Source organism: Lytechinus pictus, chromosome 18 (genome assembly GCF_037042905.1).
Source record: "Lytechinus pictus isolate F3 Inbred chromosome 18, Lp3.0, whole genome shotgun sequence".
Classification (NCBI taxonomy): Eukaryota; Metazoa; Echinodermata; class Echinoidea; order Temnopleuroida; family Toxopneustidae; genus Lytechinus; species Lytechinus pictus.
This window is the reverse complement of record NC_087262.1, coordinates 14996456-15018144: the sequence shown is the minus strand read 5'-3', so window position 1 is coordinate 15018144 and position 21689 is coordinate 14996456. Positions and strand designations below refer to the sequence as shown.

At 37.4% G+C, this 21689-nt stretch overlaps 1 protein-coding gene across 1 annotated transcript; it reads right to left on the bottom strand.

Annotated features, from left to right (window-relative positions):
- Window positions 1–2987: 2987 nt before the first annotated feature.
- Window positions 2988–21198, bottom strand: LOC135157540 (uncharacterized). The gene is made up of 2 exons (XM_064113467.1): window positions 20979–21198; window positions 2988–9385 (listed from the first exon to the last, which is right to left on the bottom strand). Exons 1-2 carry the CDS (start codon window positions 21196–21198, stop codon window positions 6750–6752), a joined length of 2856 nt encoding a protein of 951 aa, XP_063969537.1. The 3' UTR covers window positions 2988–6749.
- Between the last annotated feature and the right edge of the window lie 491 nt (window positions 21199–21689).

Here is a 21689-nt window from a genome sequence, read left to right as displayed (position 1 = left end):
CCAAAGGACGCCAGACCGCGGTGGGATTCGAACACACGACCCTCTGTTTACAAGGCGAGAGTCAGAACCACTACACCACGGCTCCTCCACTATACAGTGCGTATTAAAAAAAACGGGACAGTTTGGAAGTTATGATATCTATATTTTGATGTTAATAGATGCTCTGAAATCTTATCTTTAAAATGCCATTAAAAAAAAAAATTTCATGCTTGAGCGAACATGGGATGTTTTTGTCGTGGGTTCAAAAAGAGGCTTGCGCCAAAATGGCAGAAATGAGAAATTTGATGAACAGACTTCTTGCTAATCAGCAGACTTCCTCTTAACCTTTTCATTATCTTTGCCATGATTTTCAAATTATGCTGTCAAATTTCATTCAAAAATGTATTTATTTACTTGAATTATTTTGTTTTTTTCATTTAAATTTCTTTTACCTTTGAATTTTCTTTCATAAGTAAGAAAAAAAGACTTTTTGTCAACCCAAGCAAGAAGATTTGCATTATTAATTGGGAGAACTTGTAATTATTCAAATCCTTTTATTATGTGAAATGAATTATGTTATGGTACCTTTAAAAACATGAATCCTATTTTCAAGGGGTTATTGATTCCTTGACCAAGTTTAGTTATATGCTGGACAGGACAAACAGGAAAGGATTCATGTCTTTCAATGGCAATGGTGTATTGAGTCAATTTTGATGGTGCTAGGTATGGCATATCGGATAAAAATGTATTAAAAAGTTGTGAGCGAGCGAAGCGAGCAAGCAAAAATGTCCACTTTTTAAATTAAAATATCCAATTTTGTGATAGATTTTGATATAATATTCAGAAAATAAATCATATTTCACTTTCTATCTTTCCTTTTATTTCCTTACACTTTTTTTCTTGGTCATGATTTTTTTTATTGGGGGGGGGAGCACCCTGAGCCCCCGCCCATCTGTATGCCACTGTTCCAGGGCACCATAACCTTTGTAGCACACAATGAAAGGATTTGAAAAAAAAATACATGCTCTCCCATACTTTGGTTGAAATTTTTTTGTTTTTGCTTAAAGAAGGAATATTCAAAGCTAAGAGAACATAGAAAAGAAACAACAGAACAATTCAAGCAAATAAACAGATTTGAAAATGAATTTTGACTGCATAATTCGAAAATTATGGCAAAGTTAAGAGGAAGTCTACTGATTAGCAAGAAGTCCAATCATCATATTTATCATGTTATGCCATTTTGGCGCAAGCCTCCTTTTTAACCCCAATCAAAAACATTACGTGTTCGCTCAAGCATGAACGAAACTATTTTTTAAATGGCATTTGACATTTTTGTATATTTCAAGAGAGCAGAATAGTGATGGGACAGTATATCATAATGGAACTTGATTAAATATAAAGTGTTATATGAAAAAAAAAGAGATGGATAGTGAGGGAAAGCAAGGGTGAAGAGAGCAGAGCGGGGGAAGGGAGAGGAGAGAGACAGAGGAGAGAGACAGAAGAAAGAGAAGAGGGTGAAGAGAGAGAGAACAGACAGAAAAGGAAAGAGAAGAGGGTGGAGAGAGAGAGGGGAGTCAGAGAAGAAGAGAGAGGAGAGACGGGAAAGAAAAAGAAGAGAGGAAAAACAGAAGATAAGAGACGGAAGAGGAGAGACAGAAAAGTATGATGATTAGAGAGAGAGATAGGTAGGGGGGGGGAATATGGAGATGGGTGAAGCAGGGTTGAGCTTATTTTTTTTTTTAATTACATTGTTTTTCATAAAGCAACAGGTAACTATGCCTAGGTCTAATATATGGGGAGCACTGAAATGCGATCGACTTCGGAGAAAATTGACTTAGAAGAGGTTTTTAACATGCTTTGAATAACCCGATCTTAAATAAATTGAACAGGCAATCATTTAAGTCAACTTCGGCAGAGTTGCAAAAACTTTTCCTAACTTTATAACATTATTGTCACGAGGGGGGGGGGGGCAGTCAAATGTATTGCTTTACACATGGGTGACCAAATTATTTCCAAACACCCCCTAAACAGGTTTTTCTCTGTGTGCAAAATAACCCCCTAAACAAGTTTTTGCGAGCTTCGTTTACACATTTTGGCCCCTAAACAAGTCGCCAGAATATGACCCCTACAAAAAAAGCTTTGTAAAAACAACATACCCTAAGTACGTTTGACCCCGCCATTGAACAGTCTTTCAAAACCACCCTTATTTTTAAATCGGTGTTTTTCATACCCTTAACGAGTGCATGCACGGCCCGCGACCAAAACTGAAAATACACCCCTTCAAACGCGTTATTTTGGTCACGCACATGTACAGCAATATATATGACTGCCCCCCTGGGATTATTGTATACCGTTTCATTAGTTTATCATGATCTGTGTGAGAGAGAAGAAGTCAATGATTTCTAAGCTCATTGCACATGACACCATTTAACAGGAGGGCTTTCTGAGCCGGAGCTAGCAAACTTAGAAGGTTGTTCTTCTTCACGTTGTGGATCGGAAGCGACTCATACCAGGTTGACATATAAAGAGTCCCTCATTAGCACCATCATCATCTTCTTCCTCAGAACAAAAGAATCAGCATCATCACAATCATCATCTTCACCACCATCATCATCACGATCATCTTCATCATCATCACCATCTTCATCATCACCCATATCTTTTCTTCATCATAAGGCCCATCAAAAACCCAGGCAAATACTTTCTCATTATATATATCACCATCATAAAAATCTTCATCATCACTTCAGTGTTTTGTATTATCGTCATCATTATCACCAACCTCACCCTCATCATCATCATCATCACCAATTTCATATCATGATGATCGTTTTGTTAAATTCTAGTATAAGAAGATTCCCAATATATCCCTTTCATTAAAGAGGTTCCCAATGACATTGCTAATTATTTATTTTTACACATTCCCACAATCCATACTGCATTCAGACACAATTATTCTCATGTGATACAAAATACCAAGAAAAAAAAAGTAATCAATTGCATCATAATTATATTGACTGAGCTGCCGTTTTATTCATCAAGATTATCATAATTATCATACCAATATTTTTTGCAAGTGCGACAATCCACCAAGACATACTCTAAACAAATCTACTGCAATGAAAGAATTCGGACAACAGATAGATTTAGTTGATACAGAAAAATCACAAATATCTGTTACATCTCCTGTGTTGTTTGAATTTGAGGTACATCATTATAATTTTCTAAAACAGGACTGATGCAGTTGATAAAAAAGAAAATACATTGGAGATTTGAATACAATACTGAAAATGGCTTGTATTGGTATCCAAGTGAGAAAAAATGATTACTAAACATGATCAAAATTGGTCAAAATTGTGAAAATGTTAAAACAGTCAAACACAAGCTGGAATATTTTGTTTGACATTTTAAAAGTATTGGACATTATCATAAAATCTGGCTTGTATTTCTTCAAACCAACAAATTGGCTGTCCATCAGATATGGTCACATCCATTGGGTTTAATACCTTTTCAAATTTAGGTATTACAAATCAGTTCCATCCCTTAAAAAAATCCATTATATCAAAGCAGCAACAAAAACGTTTAACTAAAAATTGAAATGTCTCTTTGTGAAACACTCCTTGGTCTAAAAAAGTGCTTTCCAGAATGTTGTGTTACCATGATGGAATCCCATTCAAAAAATAAAGGGAAAAAATAAAAGTGACAACAAACTTATTGACAAAGGCAGTGGATGAATTCAAGTTCAGTGTTGACCTATTGGTGTTGGAGTTAGGTCATTTTTCACATGAGTATAACACCAAACATAAAATGAAGATGGTCCTGAAAAGTCACTCACTAGTTGTTGAGGTGTCAATAATGTAATCTGGATCAATTTTACAAACTCAGGATAGGTTTTGGAGCTAGGGGAAGCAATCCAAATTGTGCTTCCAACACCAACATTGGACTTAAAATCACCCATTTGAAAACATTTTCCGGGATAATATTTTTCTTTGTTTATATCCACTTGGTTCAATATAATTTGTCTTATTCCATAGTCATCTGGCAACACTTCACCTTACCCACCATTGAACCCCCCCCCCCCACCATGTCAAACAAGGATTTTAGTCCATACTTCTATGAAAAGCTAGATTTATGTCATTTGCAAGGCCAAAATCATAGCATCAAAACTATTTCATGGGCATCTAAAATTCTATGCTTATTATCATTATTATATCAAATCCATTTTAAAATCAAATTATATTTTCATACCCACAGCATTGTAAAAAAATGGAATAATGGTTCTTTTGCAAGAAGCCATCAAATGTTAATTCAAAATGTTTAACTGATAGATTCTAATTATAGCCCATCATTGCGTATGTTGTTGTAAGAAAGGACTAGCAATAAAATGCACATTCACAATTATATGTGACCAGCCAGCCCAAAACCAACAATAATTCATCACGGAAGGTTCTCTGAAAAAAGTCAAAATAATGAGTTGGTATTAAAAAATCAAACATGATAAAATTAACCTATCTGAAAGAAAAAATTAACCTATCTGAAAGAATAATCCTTCTTCATACTGCCCAAATTTGGACTTGTTAGGTAGAATAAAAAGACTAGATACAAATGTTTGATGAATTATATGAATTTGGCCCAAAATTAAGTGCAAGGAAGTTCAAAATATTTGGTGTTAAACTTGACACCTCAACAGACACCTTACACCCATACCATAATCATAATAATACCTCTTAGAATTTGGCCCACAATATGTTAAAGGAACTTGAAACGATCTGGTGTTAAGTTTAACACCAAGACAGGCACATTACACCAATACCATATCTTTTTTTTGGGGGGGGGGCCCACAGCACATGCAAGAAAATTGAAAACATTTGGTGTTAAACTTGACACCTTACACCAATACCAAAATGATTTTGGCCCACTTATACATGAAAGGAAATTGAAAAGAACAAGGAGGTAACCTAAATGGATTCATAACTGGTGGAACTATGCCACAAACTAGTGAATAAAAAATCACTTTCAAGGCTGCCAATATTTTAGTACATTTCAAATAAAAATCAATTCATAAACATACAGTGATGTTTTGAACAAAAGTACATTGAGATGATGTCCATATTATTTACAAGGTATTATAAGCTAAACCCCATTGTTCATATATCTTTAGGCATATAGCATTCCAACCATCAAATTATTATAATAAATATCAATTTAAATACACAGAATAGCTACCAACTATATACAATTTTACACAGAAGTAGTATATACAATTAGAATTAGATTTTGCTTTACATATAGGCATATAATGCTAAGTACTAGTAATGTATTTTATTGTAGAATCAATTCATATACATCTATGCTGAAATAGAAACACATGGAGTGTACACTGTACAGTATATATTGTGTGACAAAGGTAAAATGTAAAAAAAATACGATAATAATATTTTTTACTGGGTAAGTTCATCCCAACAAAAATCTGCCTTGAATTAGTAGAGAAAAATGTAACAAGTGTTACAATGAAAATTTCATCAAAATTAGAAGTAAAAAAGACATTTATGATGTTTAAAATTTCACTTATTTTTACATAACAGATGATATGCAAATGCTGGAGCCGATGATGTCGTACACTGACTCTATCTTTTGTATTTCATTCAATGAATTTTGGGGCTAATAATTCTCTAACATACCGAGAAAAGAAACTATTTAATTTGTAACAAGTCATATGGTTTAGTGGAATATATTCACAGTAAGTTGTTTTCACTTATTTTATGGATTTATTGAAAATATTATAGCTTTTGACACGCTTGTTTGCCCATGATGGACATTAGTGGCTAGGTTCACCCCAACAATAAGTTAATTTGAATAAATAGAAAGCCTATCAATAAAACCAAGGAAATTGCCAGAAAATGACAGTTATTTTTCCCAGAGTGTTTTGGTCTGTAAAAGGTCTTATCAAACCCATGATATATTTTAAAAGAAATTGTGGAGATCATAACTTGAATAATGATAATACACATACATGTGCATATAATCTGTAAATATTGTATTCATATTCATCACATTTTGTACGATAATTGATTTACACCACTTTGTATGAAAAAAAAGAATGAAAACTGGAAGAAAATAAACGTTTGAAGGAATACTTGAATTAAAAAACAAGAATAACCTTTAACAAACATTTGGTATAAAATAAAGTACATTTTAACACTCATTAATAACAGAACTGAGGAAACAAAGTCTATCTTCTAGTTATGGTTACTAGTATAATTATACCCACTCTAAATATTCGTTTTTTAATCTCTTTGGCGTGTTCAGCATTATTCATAGTTCACATTAATTTGGTTTGCATATTTTGGCCATAAACAAAACATGATGCTGATTTCCACGTACTTTTAGTTTGCATAAATTGAAACATCAATCATTTGTGACATAGATCAGTGTAGAGTGGAACAAGAAAAACAATTATCCACAGTATATCCTTCAGATTACACAGTATATCTTAATTGTCACATTTCATATACCTATTGTTTGCTCAAAACACTGCATGAAATATTGAGAAAAACAAACAGATTACCAAGTAAAAGACTAAAAATGGTGAGATTGAGAGAGAGAGAGAGAGAGAGAGAAGGAAAATAAAAGACACTTCATAGATTAAAGGAATAGGGAATAGTATTATGTCAACACCTTTGGTCAAGGGAACTAGCTAGGAATATCTCTCCTGATTAAATGAATTATGATTATGCCAATACTTTTTGGTTTTTATTGTGACAAACTTTTTAAACTGTCCCAATAACCTCAAAACTTTTGACCCTTGTGAGTCTCTGCTGGCTTCTTGAACTGTGACTTGACTTTTCTGAGGATGAGGAATTTCCGTCACGGTCACTACCACTCCGTCTCCTATCCTTCATGCACTTGACCGTAAGGTCCGAGCTACTGGACTGGTCACTTGTACTGGACATTGGACGTCTCTTCTGGACCAGGTGAGAATCTGTTGGCATGACCTTGGCCACGGCTGTGGTGTTGCTGTAGGCTCTTCTTGGGATTGGTCTCACCAGGACTGGAATGCTGCTACTGCTGCCAGAATTGGACCTCACTGTAAGACCTTCAGGAGAGGTCTGCTTGGAGGGGAAGCCGTTGGAGTTGAATCCATTGTTGACGGAAGACCTTGGAGAGTTGAAGCCACTGTCACCCGTTGAACTGGATAGACTTTCCATTCTATGATGTAGAGGGCGCTGGCCATTGGCTAGTGAGGCATAGCTTCCATTAATGGTACTAGCATCGGGGCTGACAGTGTGACCTATGATGGCTGGAGGATCACCTTGGCTGTTGTACTCAACTGTACTGGTTGATGTGAAAGACTGGCGATCTAAGCTTTGGTTCAGCTCATCATTTCCCGGTCTGTGGCAATGGTCCAAGATCTCTGGATAGCGGGAATTACTGTTCTTATCCTTCTCAGGGATTTCATTCTTATACCGCATATTATGATTCACTTTCTCATTTTGAAGTTCCTCTTCTAATAACTTGTCAATTTCTTCATCTTTGTAGAAGGTTTCATGACTTGAGTGAGGCCTCTTCTTAATGAGATCATGTTTCCTCATGACAACTTTGTCCAGGTTTGAAGCATTCCTAGGTCTCTCTGGTTCTTGAAGAAATCGGTTGTTTCCCTCTCTGTTCTCTACTGCCTGGTTGTTGGTGGAGTGAGGTGTGGAAGTCTTCACCACCATCTGTCCACTATCCTGGAAGGCAAGACATATCTTCCGACTCTGTGCAACAAGCTGTCTGTCAGAATCTTCTGGAAGTAACCGAGGCAAATCACTGACATCCTCTTCAGATGAGCATCTCCTTGGCCCGTAACCCTTGCGTTTTTCATACTCCTCCACCGCAGATCGTCCATTGGCTTGCAAGCGAGAAGGCACTTCCTCTCTTGGTTGCTGTCCACCAAGATTTGAAGTAGAACCAGGAGCATCTGCCCTTTGACTTGCAAATAATCGTCCTTGTCTTCTCTCTCTCAAGAGATCAGCATGTCTCTGCTTCAACAGCCGCTTTTCCACTGCTGCTGCTTTCTTTCTTGGATTCATTTCCAGCTCTGAATCACTTCCTGCAAGCGAACTTTCACTGGTGAGCCCTTGGTATGGCTTAGGGTTTAAAGGCTGTGCCCTATCCATCGAACTAAAGTAGTGATTTATCTTATCACCCTTGGAATCCTTGGGGTTTTTCTGAGGGCTCTTTGACAATGTAGGTTTCTGGTCTGCTACAGCTTTAGTTCTATGTTTACCATCATACATTTTGGTTGGCTTGAGAAACTCCACCTCACTTTCAGGCATAGATTCCTCTTGTCCATCCTGATACTTCTGTTGCAGAGTTTTGGCAGTTTGTGTCAGACGTCCATGGTCAAGAGCATAGTGAGATCCTGTTTTTACATTACTCAAGTCTTTTGGTAAACTCTTCCTCTTTGACTTTGGACTGTATGTATGCTTTGGAGCAGTCGGTACTGCTTCAAGCGTTTTAGACCGCTCCTTGTCATCCTTGATCTTATCCCCATCAGGCCCATTATTTTGAGATCTGTTTGTACCAAGTTTCTCAGGGGTCTTCTTCATCCAATGGTTATAGTTAAAGAAAGGATCATGAATATCTGAAGGTGGAAACTGAGCTGAGAAGGTCTGGAGTAGATGATTAGGCTGATTGTTATTATTGGGAGCTGCCTTGGGCTTCTTCTGGACTGCCTTACCCAAGAGACGTCCAAGACACGAAGGCTTTGCTTCTGAATCGGATGTCAGGTAACCTTGGTCATAGTAAGAGATATCATTAGGAAGACGCATGGAGCTAGTGCGTTCAAACTTTGACTTCTTTTGAGGACTCCTACGCTCTCTCATGGATATGCTTCTCTGGAAGGCTGTACGGTCTTCTGGGATGCTTGCAAGGGTCGGGTTAGCTGGATAGGACAACGGCCTGGAAGCTCCAGACTCGGGTCTGACCTTGATACCCAAATTCTCATTGACTTCCTCAGGGAAAGTATGTCTTGTCAGAACACCATCTTTGTAGATCAAGTATTCCTTAAGTTTGTCTTTCTCCTTGTCCTTCTCCTTCTTCTTTGTTCTTGTCGTGGCAAACGTTGCAACGCTCTCTGCATCAGTGGTGTCTGGAGGTACCTCATCACCTTTGGTGATGTGGTAACCAACGCCATTGTGGACAATCTTTCCCTCGTTCATTAGATGGGTCAGGGATTTGTGGATGATCTCTGGACTTGGGACAGGCATCTTGTCGTAGCACTCAGAGAGCTTCTTCCTGACCGTGTCCTGTGTTGCTAGCAGCTTCCGTCTGTTCATCTCGGAGATTAGGAGGCACAGGACTTCTGTCAAGGGGATGAACTGAGCCTGCTGGACTGGCCATAGCTCCACACTTGGTACATCACCTACAAGATAAAATAATAATAAAATCTTGATCAGTCATTTGAAGAAAAATCCCTATAACAGCACTAACATGTACTATTTTTGTACAAGATCAGTTTCTTATTCTAAATTGCAACTGAATATCTCAATTCCAATTCCTTTCGTTGTTAATAAATCACCATTGTATCATTGATAAATCATATAGACACAAGTAATAAAACAAATATTTGTATATACCCAATATATCCTTCCCAAGGAACAAGGCACAGGGTAACATCCCGCGGGGTAACATAAATAAAATTCATTTAAAGGTAAATGCTAGTTTTGGTAACGATATCAAAATGAGTTCGTACAGAATTCAATGAAATGACCACCAAAGTGTCTGTTTGTATAAATAAAACGCTTGTGCCAAAGGATTCTGGAAGAAATTGTGTAATTGCTGAGAAATCAGCAAATAAGCACAGGATTCGGGTAGAGCGTCGGGCCCGACGCCCAAAGCAATAATTATACACTGTCCCACGTGCGCTTATCTGTGTTGGGGAAGTTCAGTCTGAACATTTTTCAGCGTAGATTTCACGATTTCACAAAGTTCAGTTTATGTAACTGTACCAGATCTAGATCCTCGATGATATACTGACAATTAAGCCTGGTTTTACAGACTTTCTCATGAAATCAGTGTTTACTGCAACTACTGGAATTTCTCTTTAAATTCAAATACAATACAAAAATATCAAACATATAGAAAATTCTAAGTGAAAGCAAAATAATTTTCCTGTATAATAACAGAACAATTGTACCTTTACAACTTAAATCTTTAAGAGACATTTAACAAACAAGATTTATTTCGGAGACCATGACAATTTATTTAGTTAGGTGAATAGAAAAGCTGTAAATAATTCTTGAGGAGGATTCTATTGTGCCAAAGAACCAAACATCAACAGCGCCATCTTGTGTTCATAAGCAATGGCTGGTCTGCAACAGACTGTGCTTGCCTGGGAAGTAGGCTCTAAATATAATTATACAGGTAGCTGTCGCACTTCTAGAGAACATGGGGACAAACCATTTTAAGATAAAAAAAAAAAACTGAAACAAATGTAATGAAAATCTGTCCTGGTACTAACAAAATAATAATTAATACCCGTGAATGTGTAAAAAAAAAGAAGAAAACAGCCGTCTGCTGAAAAGACATATTAGCCACCTCAAACCAATCTTACAAATGAAAAGAGCACAACCTTGTTGAACAAGAAATGTAATTAGGGGGATGCTAATAAACTGATTACTGAAATCTTAGGAAGCAGTGGATTGGATGTCATCATTCTCATTGATAAAAATTTAGCAAGCTTTTGAAGACTTCCTGCTCACTTTTTTTTTCTGATAGAGCCATGAATCTATATACAACAGTGATAAACCTGGAATATACTTTCTAATGCCACGGACCTGGGTAGCTTACTCTGCAAAAAATCATTCAAAATCTGATACTAGAAAATCAAACAACAGGAAAATTTGATAATGAGACAATGAAAAAAATGTACGCCTTCAATTAAACAAGTAGATCGTCTCTGGCAGTCTCACCTGCATCACGCGATTCAATATAGCAGCAGTGCCGACTTTGAATACTACTATGAAATAATTATTCACAAAAAACGCCATTCATATAATGATAAAATACTACGTTCATTGACAATAAATGATATTTGACCTTGATCATGCGACCTATAGTCTCACTCTGCTATGCAGGTGAGACAAAAATGAAAAGTTTTGCTAGTAGGTCCATGGTACGATGGACATAACACATAGGCCTATTAAAACGCCTTTTATCAGCATTTCAGTTTAAATGTTAAAAGATTTATATTTACATGACCGACAAAAAGCTGAGGATGCCTTATAAAGAGTAAATGAAATAGACTCATGCTGAAATGACAATGAGCACAACTTTAATGATGACTACACAGAAGTGCGTGACCCCTTGACATGATTTGACCAATGTGGTGATGCATTTAGTACTGCATGCAACTATGAATTTAAAAGCCCCTTTCACAATTGGTGGTGCAACAGCTTACAACCGTTGCGATTCTGTGCAACATATATTGTGACCAAGTGATCGGAAACGATCGCAAGAGCGATTGTGAAAGCCCCTTCAGTGACACACTAAGTCACACAGCTCTCTGTGAAACATCCCCCAGGTCGAACACAATACATGGTTATCACTAAACGTCTTTGAAAATCATGTTTTCAACGTTGAAAAAGGTGACTAAACCCGGCCTTTATGAGAAGACTACCCCCATCCATCTGACCCCCTAGTCATGGTTGATGATGACCTCTTCATTCTGTCCCCCTGGGGTCAGAGGGTGGACAATGGACTGGGGGTTGATGGGCGGGAGCTCCAAACAAAGGGTATACAGATTGAGGAAAGCCTTAGTGGTGATAAATACAACAAATTACTAAAACCATATTATTCGACGCCAAAGGAAAGTATACAATCAAAGGAATGAAGTACCTAAGAGTTGAAACTCAAAACGTTTATATTAGTGATCATATGTAATCTTTTCACAGCAATGATGATGCTACTGCATTAAACATAATTCTGAATAAACAGCAACCACTTCCAGCTACTAACAATATTAATGATGAATATATGCATAAAAATCAAAGTTTCAAAAGAATGTAATATTTCTCATGAAGCAGCATTCTTTGATTGGGTGTCCATTTTTACAAAGTTCAAATCACAAAAGATACATCCCACAGACATCATTATGTGAATTTCTTTGGAAAAAAGAATGACCCGTGTTCCTTATGTTCTGAGTGCACAAAAGTGAAAATTACAAATCACCATTTTTTTTTTTTTTGGGGGGGGGGGCTCAAAGTCATTAGGTTGATCGGGTGTCATTATTTTTTAATTTGTTGTTTCATGGCCTCATACTAATACTACAAGAAGTGTAAAGTAAAATCGTAAAGAGGACCTCTATATATGATAATTTTTTACTAAAACTGTGTTTCATCTCTCAGTCGTGAAAGATTTTATGTCAATTTATATTGTTTTAAATATGTCATTCTCTATTTTTTGAAGACCCATAAATATCATTTACGAGCATGCAACTAAGATTGGCTGCATGAGTTAGGGTTTTCTCAGTGGTTTTATCTTACCAAAATAATATCATCATTAGCAGTAGTTTACTGAAGTCATTTCTGTTGCCAGTTTCCTTCTTAAATTTAAAGTAAGATAAAGCACTGCCCAAACGACAACATGTATTCTATATCCAGTGTTAAAGGATTAGGAAAATTCACCATGTTTGAACCATATGCAAGAAGACTTATAAATGTTTTAATGATGCCATTAGTAGCATTTCCCATGAGTAAGCAATTATGATAACACAGCTAAAGATGTCGGCCTATAAGCTTGTTTTTTGCAGCAATTTTCATCAAACAAGCAAGGATATTCCCCTGCATTTTAATTTGATGAGAGCACAAATGCAAGCAAGGCCTCTGTCTTTTGAAATCGACAGGAAAACACCATTGTGAGTGTCTTATAGACATGCCTCAAAATAAGGGGGAACAAGAATTTAGAGCAAATCTGACATAATATCATGCTAAATAAACCCATTTGTGGTCAACAAAGTCCTTTCCTTTCCGTAATAAACTCTTTATGAAATGATCAGGGGGCCCATGGCCAATTATCCTAATCCTTAGTCCCATTCATTAGAAAAGAATGAAGTAAGATTTCTCAGGACTGTGCACTTTACCACACAAACACTGGGTGTCCAGACATAAATTTGTTTACTGGAACATGGATTTATCAGTAACCTCCATCTCACAAAGGAAAAGATTTTGCTCTCTTTCTGTCTTTTCTTTGTGGAGAGGAGCGAAAGAAGAGAGAGAAAAGAAAAAGAGGAAATTGCAGCTAGGCTGTGTGTGAAGTGGTATGGAATAAAAGATGAAAACTTCTCCTTCAGTACAAGCTTTAGGTAGGGTGTTGCCCCCATTGAATACAATAAAATAGGAAGGAAAGGGTTTGAAGTGAGCAAATAAGATTTAAGCATTCATAGAGTTTCATTAAAGACTGAAAAGGTATTAAAAAGCAAGTACAGTGACCCAAACTGAAAAAAAACCATGTAAATCAGATGCACTGAATGTTCCAAATCCTTAAATATACTCATTACTAACTGACTGTATACCCAAAGCATTAAACAAATTCATCGATTCTAGATATTTATTTCTAAATTTTTAAAAAATATACCCACAACTTCCAAAAGATTCCTTGAAATGCTTGTGCATTATAAAAGCTTTTCAAGACTAAAGCCAGGGTTATGATCTCCACGTCTTTTGGAAGCGTTAAGAGATGGTAAATGGTATACGATATGCGCTATACAAGAACTACATTGAGATGTAGCCCGCTGGTAGAGCGCCCGCCTCATAAACGGGAGGTCTTTAGTTCTATCTCTGGTCGAGATGCTTTAAAATGGGTCCTTCTGCTTTCTTAACAGGCGTTTGACGTATGAGAATGGAGAAGGGTAAAAATAACATGTGATGTAAGTTATATTATCTTTCTAATCATTATCATTGTTACTGAGACTGTAGAACCATATTCTACAAATGATATTCGGAATTTCAGACTTCACAATTTATTTTCTCCCTCTCAATTGTTTCATTTTCAGACCCGTCTCCATTGTAGCCAGCCATAATTGAGGCATGAGCATTACTTTACACTGAACCAGTCAATTATTTCAATCACCTGCCTTTCTTTGTAGTCCTCTAAACCTTGACATGACGTCGATTATTCCGCTAACGATATCGCTACTTTTTTGTCCGGACGGCGCTTGAGCTGCCGCCAGCCAAGAAAAGGTTCAAGGGGCGGAAGTAACAAGGATTGATAAAAGAATCAATAATTGTTACTGACTGATTTTGAGTACAGCAGGGCTGGGTTGTTAGCCCTCGTGCTTGCGAGGAGTCCATGCTTATGCTGAAAGTCCTGCTGGATACGATATATTGTTTTCTGTTTCCATTTCCAGGTACTATCTGTTTACTATCAGGATTGCATTTACACTACAGTATAATTTCATAAAGTTATGTTATAACTTTCAGACTAAATCCTTGCCAGAGGAATACAAGTACAAGGGAGAACATACGCAGAAACAAAGATGCCCTTTTCCTTTTAAACTTTAAAAAAAATTGGCACAACCAAAGCATCTTACAAAGTTCTTTTGGTTTATCTGTTAAGACCTTTTCTTATGCCCCTTCCACTATTTAATCCAAACCACTGCATTTTGAAAGATGGTTTTAAATTCTGACACCCTTCCGATGGTCCCCCTCCCTCTGGTGACACATTTGCTCCAATCTAAATATCTCAGAGGGCATGAGGTTAGAGTTAGGATTGTAATAGAGTTTTTGGTTAAGAATAAGTAAAGATAAGGATTAGGATTAATTTAGTTTGGAGGCTGGGTTTAGGTTTGGCTTAACATGCAGATTTTCCATTGGAGCAATTGTCACCGGAGCAAACGTCATGGAGCCCTCCCTCTCCCACACTCTCTCTCCTCCTCCCTCTCTTTCTGTCTGTCTCCACCTCTCCCCCTTTCTCTCTTTCTGTGCATTGTGTTTCATAAACATTTCTTCTCCACCCATAATGAAAAACTGTGCACCTTGAATTATTTTGGTACCAACTAGTTCTGAGGGATTTCATTGATGAATTCAATCTTACGATCAATGGTACTTAGTTTGTGGTTAGAGGAAGCCAGCTTGACAATGGTCTATAAGAAATCATCCTTCACATAAAATAGATTTCTCTCTACACAGTGCATCAGAAAAAATAAAGTTACTTGTAAGGAATGAAAGAATCAGATTAAATTGAAAGAGCACGATGAAGAAAGAGAGAAAGGGAAAAAAAGGAAATAAGGAAGGAAGAAAGAACGATATGAAGAAAGAAATTAAAAAAAGAAAGAAAGAAAGACATCAAGAAAGAAATTATTTAAAAAATGAACAAAGGAATAGAAGAACAAACACACAAGCAAAAGTAAGATAGACAGAAAGAAAGAAACAAAAAAAGAGAATGAAAGAAAAAAGATAGAATAAAACTTAAGACTTTGGAATCGCATTTACACCCCATTTCTAACAATTTTCAATTCCCAAAGATTAAATCTTGATAAGTTGATATTGATCAAGTTGCCAACATATAGATGGCTGACTCTACATTGAAACGATTCATACATAAGCATTCAAGCATAAAATGAGATCTATTATCTGCCAAAAAAACCCTTTACTAGTTCTATGAAGAGAATAAAGATCTTTTATATTCAAAACATCTTGCATTTAATTACACTTCAAAGTCTATTCAGAACAGGGGCTAGATATAGTGAATCAGCCAAGTCTAAAATCTTGGAGAGAAAGGGTAGTTCTTCCCCTTTCTGGCAGACCCTACCGCAACTTCCTGTCAAAACTATATTCTTCCTGGATCAATAAAACACAGTGTCAAATGGTGGATCGTTTTGATGAAAAGCTATTGATTGGTTAAGTGAGTCTTTCTAGAGATAGGTGACGATTGTAGACACTGGCTTTTGTAACCAGTCAGTAGCGCTTGAACTGCTGTTTTGTGTTTGTACACTTGTTTTTCATTCAGAATATTTTACAAGCAAGAGATGGCTTCCAATACTCCTCTTTCAAACAAAAAAGGGTGGATATCATATTACTGCCAAAGATTAACCGGTCATTGAGTAAAACTAAACGATAAAAGTATAATGAAATAGATTGGTTTAGAATACATTATCTATCCATTTATTTCTGATACATATAAAAATTCAATTTTGTCTATGATTATAAATGGAGTGTACCATTTGTATTATAAATCAATGAACATATTTTGTTTGTTTTACGTTATACAGGGTCCCAACGTAAAATAATTCCTTACTATTGATGGGGCTACCCTGTTTAAGGTATACAAAATAAATAAATAGAATGCATTACACTGCAGATTTAGTGTCAGCAAGTTGAGGACATGTACATGTATTATGTACGTATGAAGGATGAATGAATAAACCCATGAAGCATTGCTTCATCCTTTTATTCAATATAGATGATCCTTCACATTCATTACATTTGAAATTTGAAAGTGCCCCCTCCCTGATCTACATCTAAAGCGATTCATATTGGAGCACCCCCCCCCCCTGAATTGCTTGTCCCATTCCATATTTAAATGATGTACACATGCTACCTCCTCCCTACATTCCGGGGGGGGGGGGGGCACATGCTTCCTGTCCCTGCCCCCAATTTCTCCATGTCTCCCTCATATACAAACATAAAGTGCCCTTCCTCCACAAATTTTTCCTCCTCCTACACTCTGCAATGCATGACTTTGATGTGGTAAGAAGGTTGCTCATAAGACTCCCACACATCATCCTTTCCTTACGTCTTTCCAAAAGTTCAAACACATGTGCCCCCAAGAAGAACCCCCCCCCCCCACACACAAAATTGGCATTCTTCTGCACATGGGCAGATCTAGGTTTTATAGATTAGGGGGCACATAAATGACTTGCATCAGAAAATCCTGACACGCACAAAGGGGTTGTCAGTGACCCTCTGAAGGGGAACGGGCATATCTGAGAAAAGTGAAGGGATGAATTTAGAGTGTTGGGCAGGGGGAGGGCTCATACCCCGACCCCCTTTATCTACAGCTCCCTCTGCAGCCGGACATGCATGATTGAGAGGTGATGATGAGATGGCTGCTAATAACAATCCCATAAGTGATAATCCAGAAGAAATATGACTCCAATTCCAGCTCTCAGGGGGGCAACGTCATTCATATCCATGTGATACATTCAACCGCTGAAGGTTCAATAAACCTTGACAGAAATAGGAAATTACTGCAAGTATCCACCAGTAGACATACAGAATCATTGTCATTTATTCTATCTGAAACATTTATAAACACAGTTTTGTGATATTGGGATCTCAGATGGACATAACTTCTAGTTTGTCCTGCCCCGAGGTATGCTTGTATTTACATACCTAATTCAGTTTTCTTCTTTTTCAAATACAATATTTTTTCTAATGACATATTTTAAGAAAACTTATCAGAAGTAGGGAACATCAAAAGATTGTGATATTGATGCATTAATAATACTACTAATAAAATGCAAACATTTATATAGAGTTTATACAATGTTTCTAAGCACTGCAGTTTATTACCCTGGCTTTGCCACAGCTACTCTTATCGGGCACTGCATTCAAGGAATTTCTTCAGACTGGGTACCCATTTACTGCATCTGGGTGGACAGTGGCAAATGTAGATAAATGCCTTGTCAGAGGATGTGGGTGCTGTGTTTGGGATTGGAACCTTGGACCTTGTGGTTCAAAGTCTGGAGATTTACCACTGAGCCACAATACCTCTGCCATTAACCAGTGTTTGTTGCAAAGACTTGAGTTTAGCTTAAGGTTTAAGAGTATACCCTTACAATATTTCATGAGAGATTGTCCAAATTGCGAATCAGTTGGTTGAAGTCTAATGCTGGCTGGTAAAGGATTACAGAAGATTCATCACAGGTGTGGTAAGTGTCCCTTTTTATCGCCTCCTGTTTAAGATTCACCCTTAAATAAGGGATGTGATTGGCTGAGGCTTGATGTTGGTTGGTAAAGGGTTAAAGAAGAGTCATCACAGGGGTGGTAAATGTCCCTTTTTTATCGCCTCCTGTGTAAGATTCACCCTTATGTCAGGGCAATGATCGGTTGAGGCTCAATGTTGGCTGGTAAAGGGTTAAGGAAGAGACATCACAGGTGTGGTAAGTGTCCCTTTCTATCGCCTCCTGTATAAGATTCACCCTTATGTAAGGGCGATGATCGGTTGAGGCTCAATGTGTTAAGAGACATCACAGGTGTGGTAAGTGTCCCTTTTTATCGCCTCCTGTTTAAGATTCACCTGTATCTCGCACCTGCAGCATCAGTTACACTCTTCAGGTTTCCCTCTTCGCCCGGTTTTCACAAGACGAGGAAACCTTCACCCAGTTTTCGCAAAAGGAAAATTTTTTCCAACTGTCATTGGAATGATGCATTGCTTGGATTTTTTTTCATAGTCCAATTACTTAAAAGCAATAAAGAAATGCTTCTGTGAGATTTGTAAAAATGTGAAAAGGAGTCATATAGCAGATGTTTTCATTTATTATTCTTTTATCATTATGAAAATGCTACTGAACGATGTAGCAAATGAGAGAGATACATTTTTTTCTGTTTAATAGTGTTATAACTATTACTGGTATTCCGTAATATTATTTGTATAATATAGAAAGCCTTTACTTTTTCTGAAATGAGCAAGTTTAATATGATAATTTGACAAAAGATCAATTGACATCAGATGTTTTCCATTTCTTTTTCTTTCCTCTGAAGCTTCAAGAACTCGCCAGAGGTTCTTGTGTAACCCGGTCCTCCTGAAGAATGAGTCTCTTGACAGCTCGCCACTCAGGTGTTGCATATATTAAAGACTTATCAGGGGACATGACCTGCACAAGCTATAGCCAAGACTCTGGAATGGCCTCCGTGGAGGGTTGTAACCACTTATCACAATATGCCACATACCTGTTATTCTCTCTTCTTTCACCGCTTTCCTTGCATTTTAAAAACCTTCTGAAGCTTTAAAATAAAACAGGGAAGAGGCCCTTTCAAGGCCTATTTTCACCCCCACCCCACGAACATATAAATCTTGTGTTTGAACACTTTTTGAACAAACATTCTTCCTCTTCAATTTCGACACACGCTTGAAAGTTTGAACTTCATAAAAAAATCATGACAGACTCTGGGCACATCCACTCCACAGGGAGTATTTCCACCTAATGCTGTGGTCACATTTACCTTTACGAGCATCGTACGAATGCTTTCGTACCATTAATTGCCAAGTATAAAAATCATTTGGGTGGTGATTGTTAAGGTATTTGTGACTGTAGCATTAGCATGGCCATTATAAGGGCAAATAAAGAACTAGAAGTCAAATACTTACAAGTCCTTAAAGTCATTCATACATATATGCAACCCGGGTCAAGGACGGCAAAAGTTGATAGATGCCTTAATTAATATCATTCGAGCCCGTTTCCCCAATACTTTATACCTTCATTTCTCCCCTCCTGCCCCTTTCCTTTGTGAAATTCAAATACAGCTTGTGCCCATGGATTTATAAAGATATCCGTCTCTTCACTTGTCACCTGTCAAGATGTACCTCTGCATTTACCAATGAAGCTTGTAAAGCAAATTTTAAGGCTGTACTCAGCATTATCATAGACCTTCATTTACTTGTTTGACATACACCTTTTTACCCCTTTATATAAATGTTTAAAAAAGAAGCATGTTAAGAACTTTAAAGCTTGATCTGATATTTTTGTTTAAAATTTTGCCCAGATTTTGAATGCACCCCATCACCTAGTCGCGGATAATTGTCAGCTTGTAATGTTTGGACGTTCATTTTCAGGTCACATCCATTTATGATGAAGGCCTGCCCCTATTACCCAAGACAAGTCTAAGATAGCTTTCAGCGTTCAATGTTTGAAGGTTTACCCATATTCTTCAAGCGTGCCTCTGTTTAAAACGATGTAGAGGGCTACTTTGGCTGTTCGAGGCTTTACCTGCATTTTAGAATGTCGCCCCTTCTTACAATACACCTGTTCTTCAGTGTCAGCAGGTAGCACGCTCCTTCACAACAACCGCCAGGTAACGTATGAATAATCAACCGGGTTAATAGAAAGATCATGTGACTTTTTAGAGAGCCATTTAATGTCAGTCAACTCAGGGAGGGTTGGTATTCTTCTCGTTGCAATTTATATCTGGAAATTCAGTCGGGTTACATATCCAGGCCATCGAGAATGCAGTGTTTACTCAATAAAGTATTTGTATGTGCATATTAAGGTAGAATTTCTACTCCAATTGGGTCATTTCTAATGCATGTCATGAATAAAATAACGAGGGTAAAAGGCGTTTTCAGGTAAGTTGCAAGATGTAGTGTAGGCCCTATTTGTAACCGATTGATTGCTAAATTGTGTTATTTCCAGAGGCTTTGTACAGGGACGAATCATTTCCAGCAGGAGATGGGTTAAGATCAAGAATGCCCTCTCTTTTCTGCATCATAACTTCTCGCATGATTCCCATAGTTTCCATTACACCAGCTAAATAACAGTTTGATATATCCTTGAATTATCAAGCCCAGATGCCCTATACATTTTTTCCATCATTTGGAAATGATTTGTCTTTACTTCTAAAACAATGACGGTATTTTCATTTTCCTTTTCCGCTCATCTCATCTGCTCTCGATTCCTCTCTCATTCTTGGCTCTTCTTCGCTTTACGTTCTCTGCTGCGATGATGCAGTTATTGCTGCTGGAAACTTCCATTTTCAGTCCTACTGCATGTTTTTTTTTTTCTTTTCTTCAATTTCCCCCCTCTTATTCCACTGATCATATACTCCCCCTTCCCAAGATTCCCTTGGTTGCCATATCTCCTTTCATAATGATACCTATTTTCTCTCCTATCTACTGTTCCCTTTCCTCTCTCTCCCCCTCTCCAAACCCACCCATCTCTCTCTCTCTCTCTCTCTCCCTTATGGTTTACCAAGTCTACTGCTCCTTTCCCCCCCCCCCCTCTCCCTATCTCTCATTACCTCCATCCCTCCCTCTATCCCATTCCTCCCATCTCTTCCCGCATCCATTCTTCATCTCCTCTCTGGTGAGTCTCTCTGCCAGGGGAGCCGGGCTCTTCTGTACAGTGACCCAAATCCTTGAGTGTTTTTCACTGAATGCAGGACATATCCACGTCACATCCTTCAAACCACTTTCTCCATTACACCTACATATATGTTCTCCCAAAAGATACCATTCCATCTTACAAACTTCCTAATGAGACATGCAAGAAAATGCAAATGTAAATATCAAAATCAAGGACAATGAGGTGTCAGAAGATTACGGACTTGCAAGTGAATGCAAATCAATTACAAATCTGTGCTTATTCAAATGACTTACTCGTGCACTCTAGTATTTGGAGCTTATCCTTGATTTAGAATTGAACATACATTGCTTGCTACTGTACCTTGACATTTGCTCCAGCAACAATTTCTCCGATGGAAAATCTGCATGTTACCCCCAAAACTAAATAAACTTTAATCCTTATCTTTACATTATTGTGAACCAGAAACTCTATTACAATCCTCACTCTAATCCTATGCCCTCTGAGATATTAAGACTGAAGCAAATGTTGCAAGAGTAAATTATGTCACCTTTGAAACACATCATAAGAGCATCCTCTAACAGTTGAAAATGTAATACATTAATGTAACAAAATAATTATGCATGCTGAGTGCCCTTCCATCATTGCA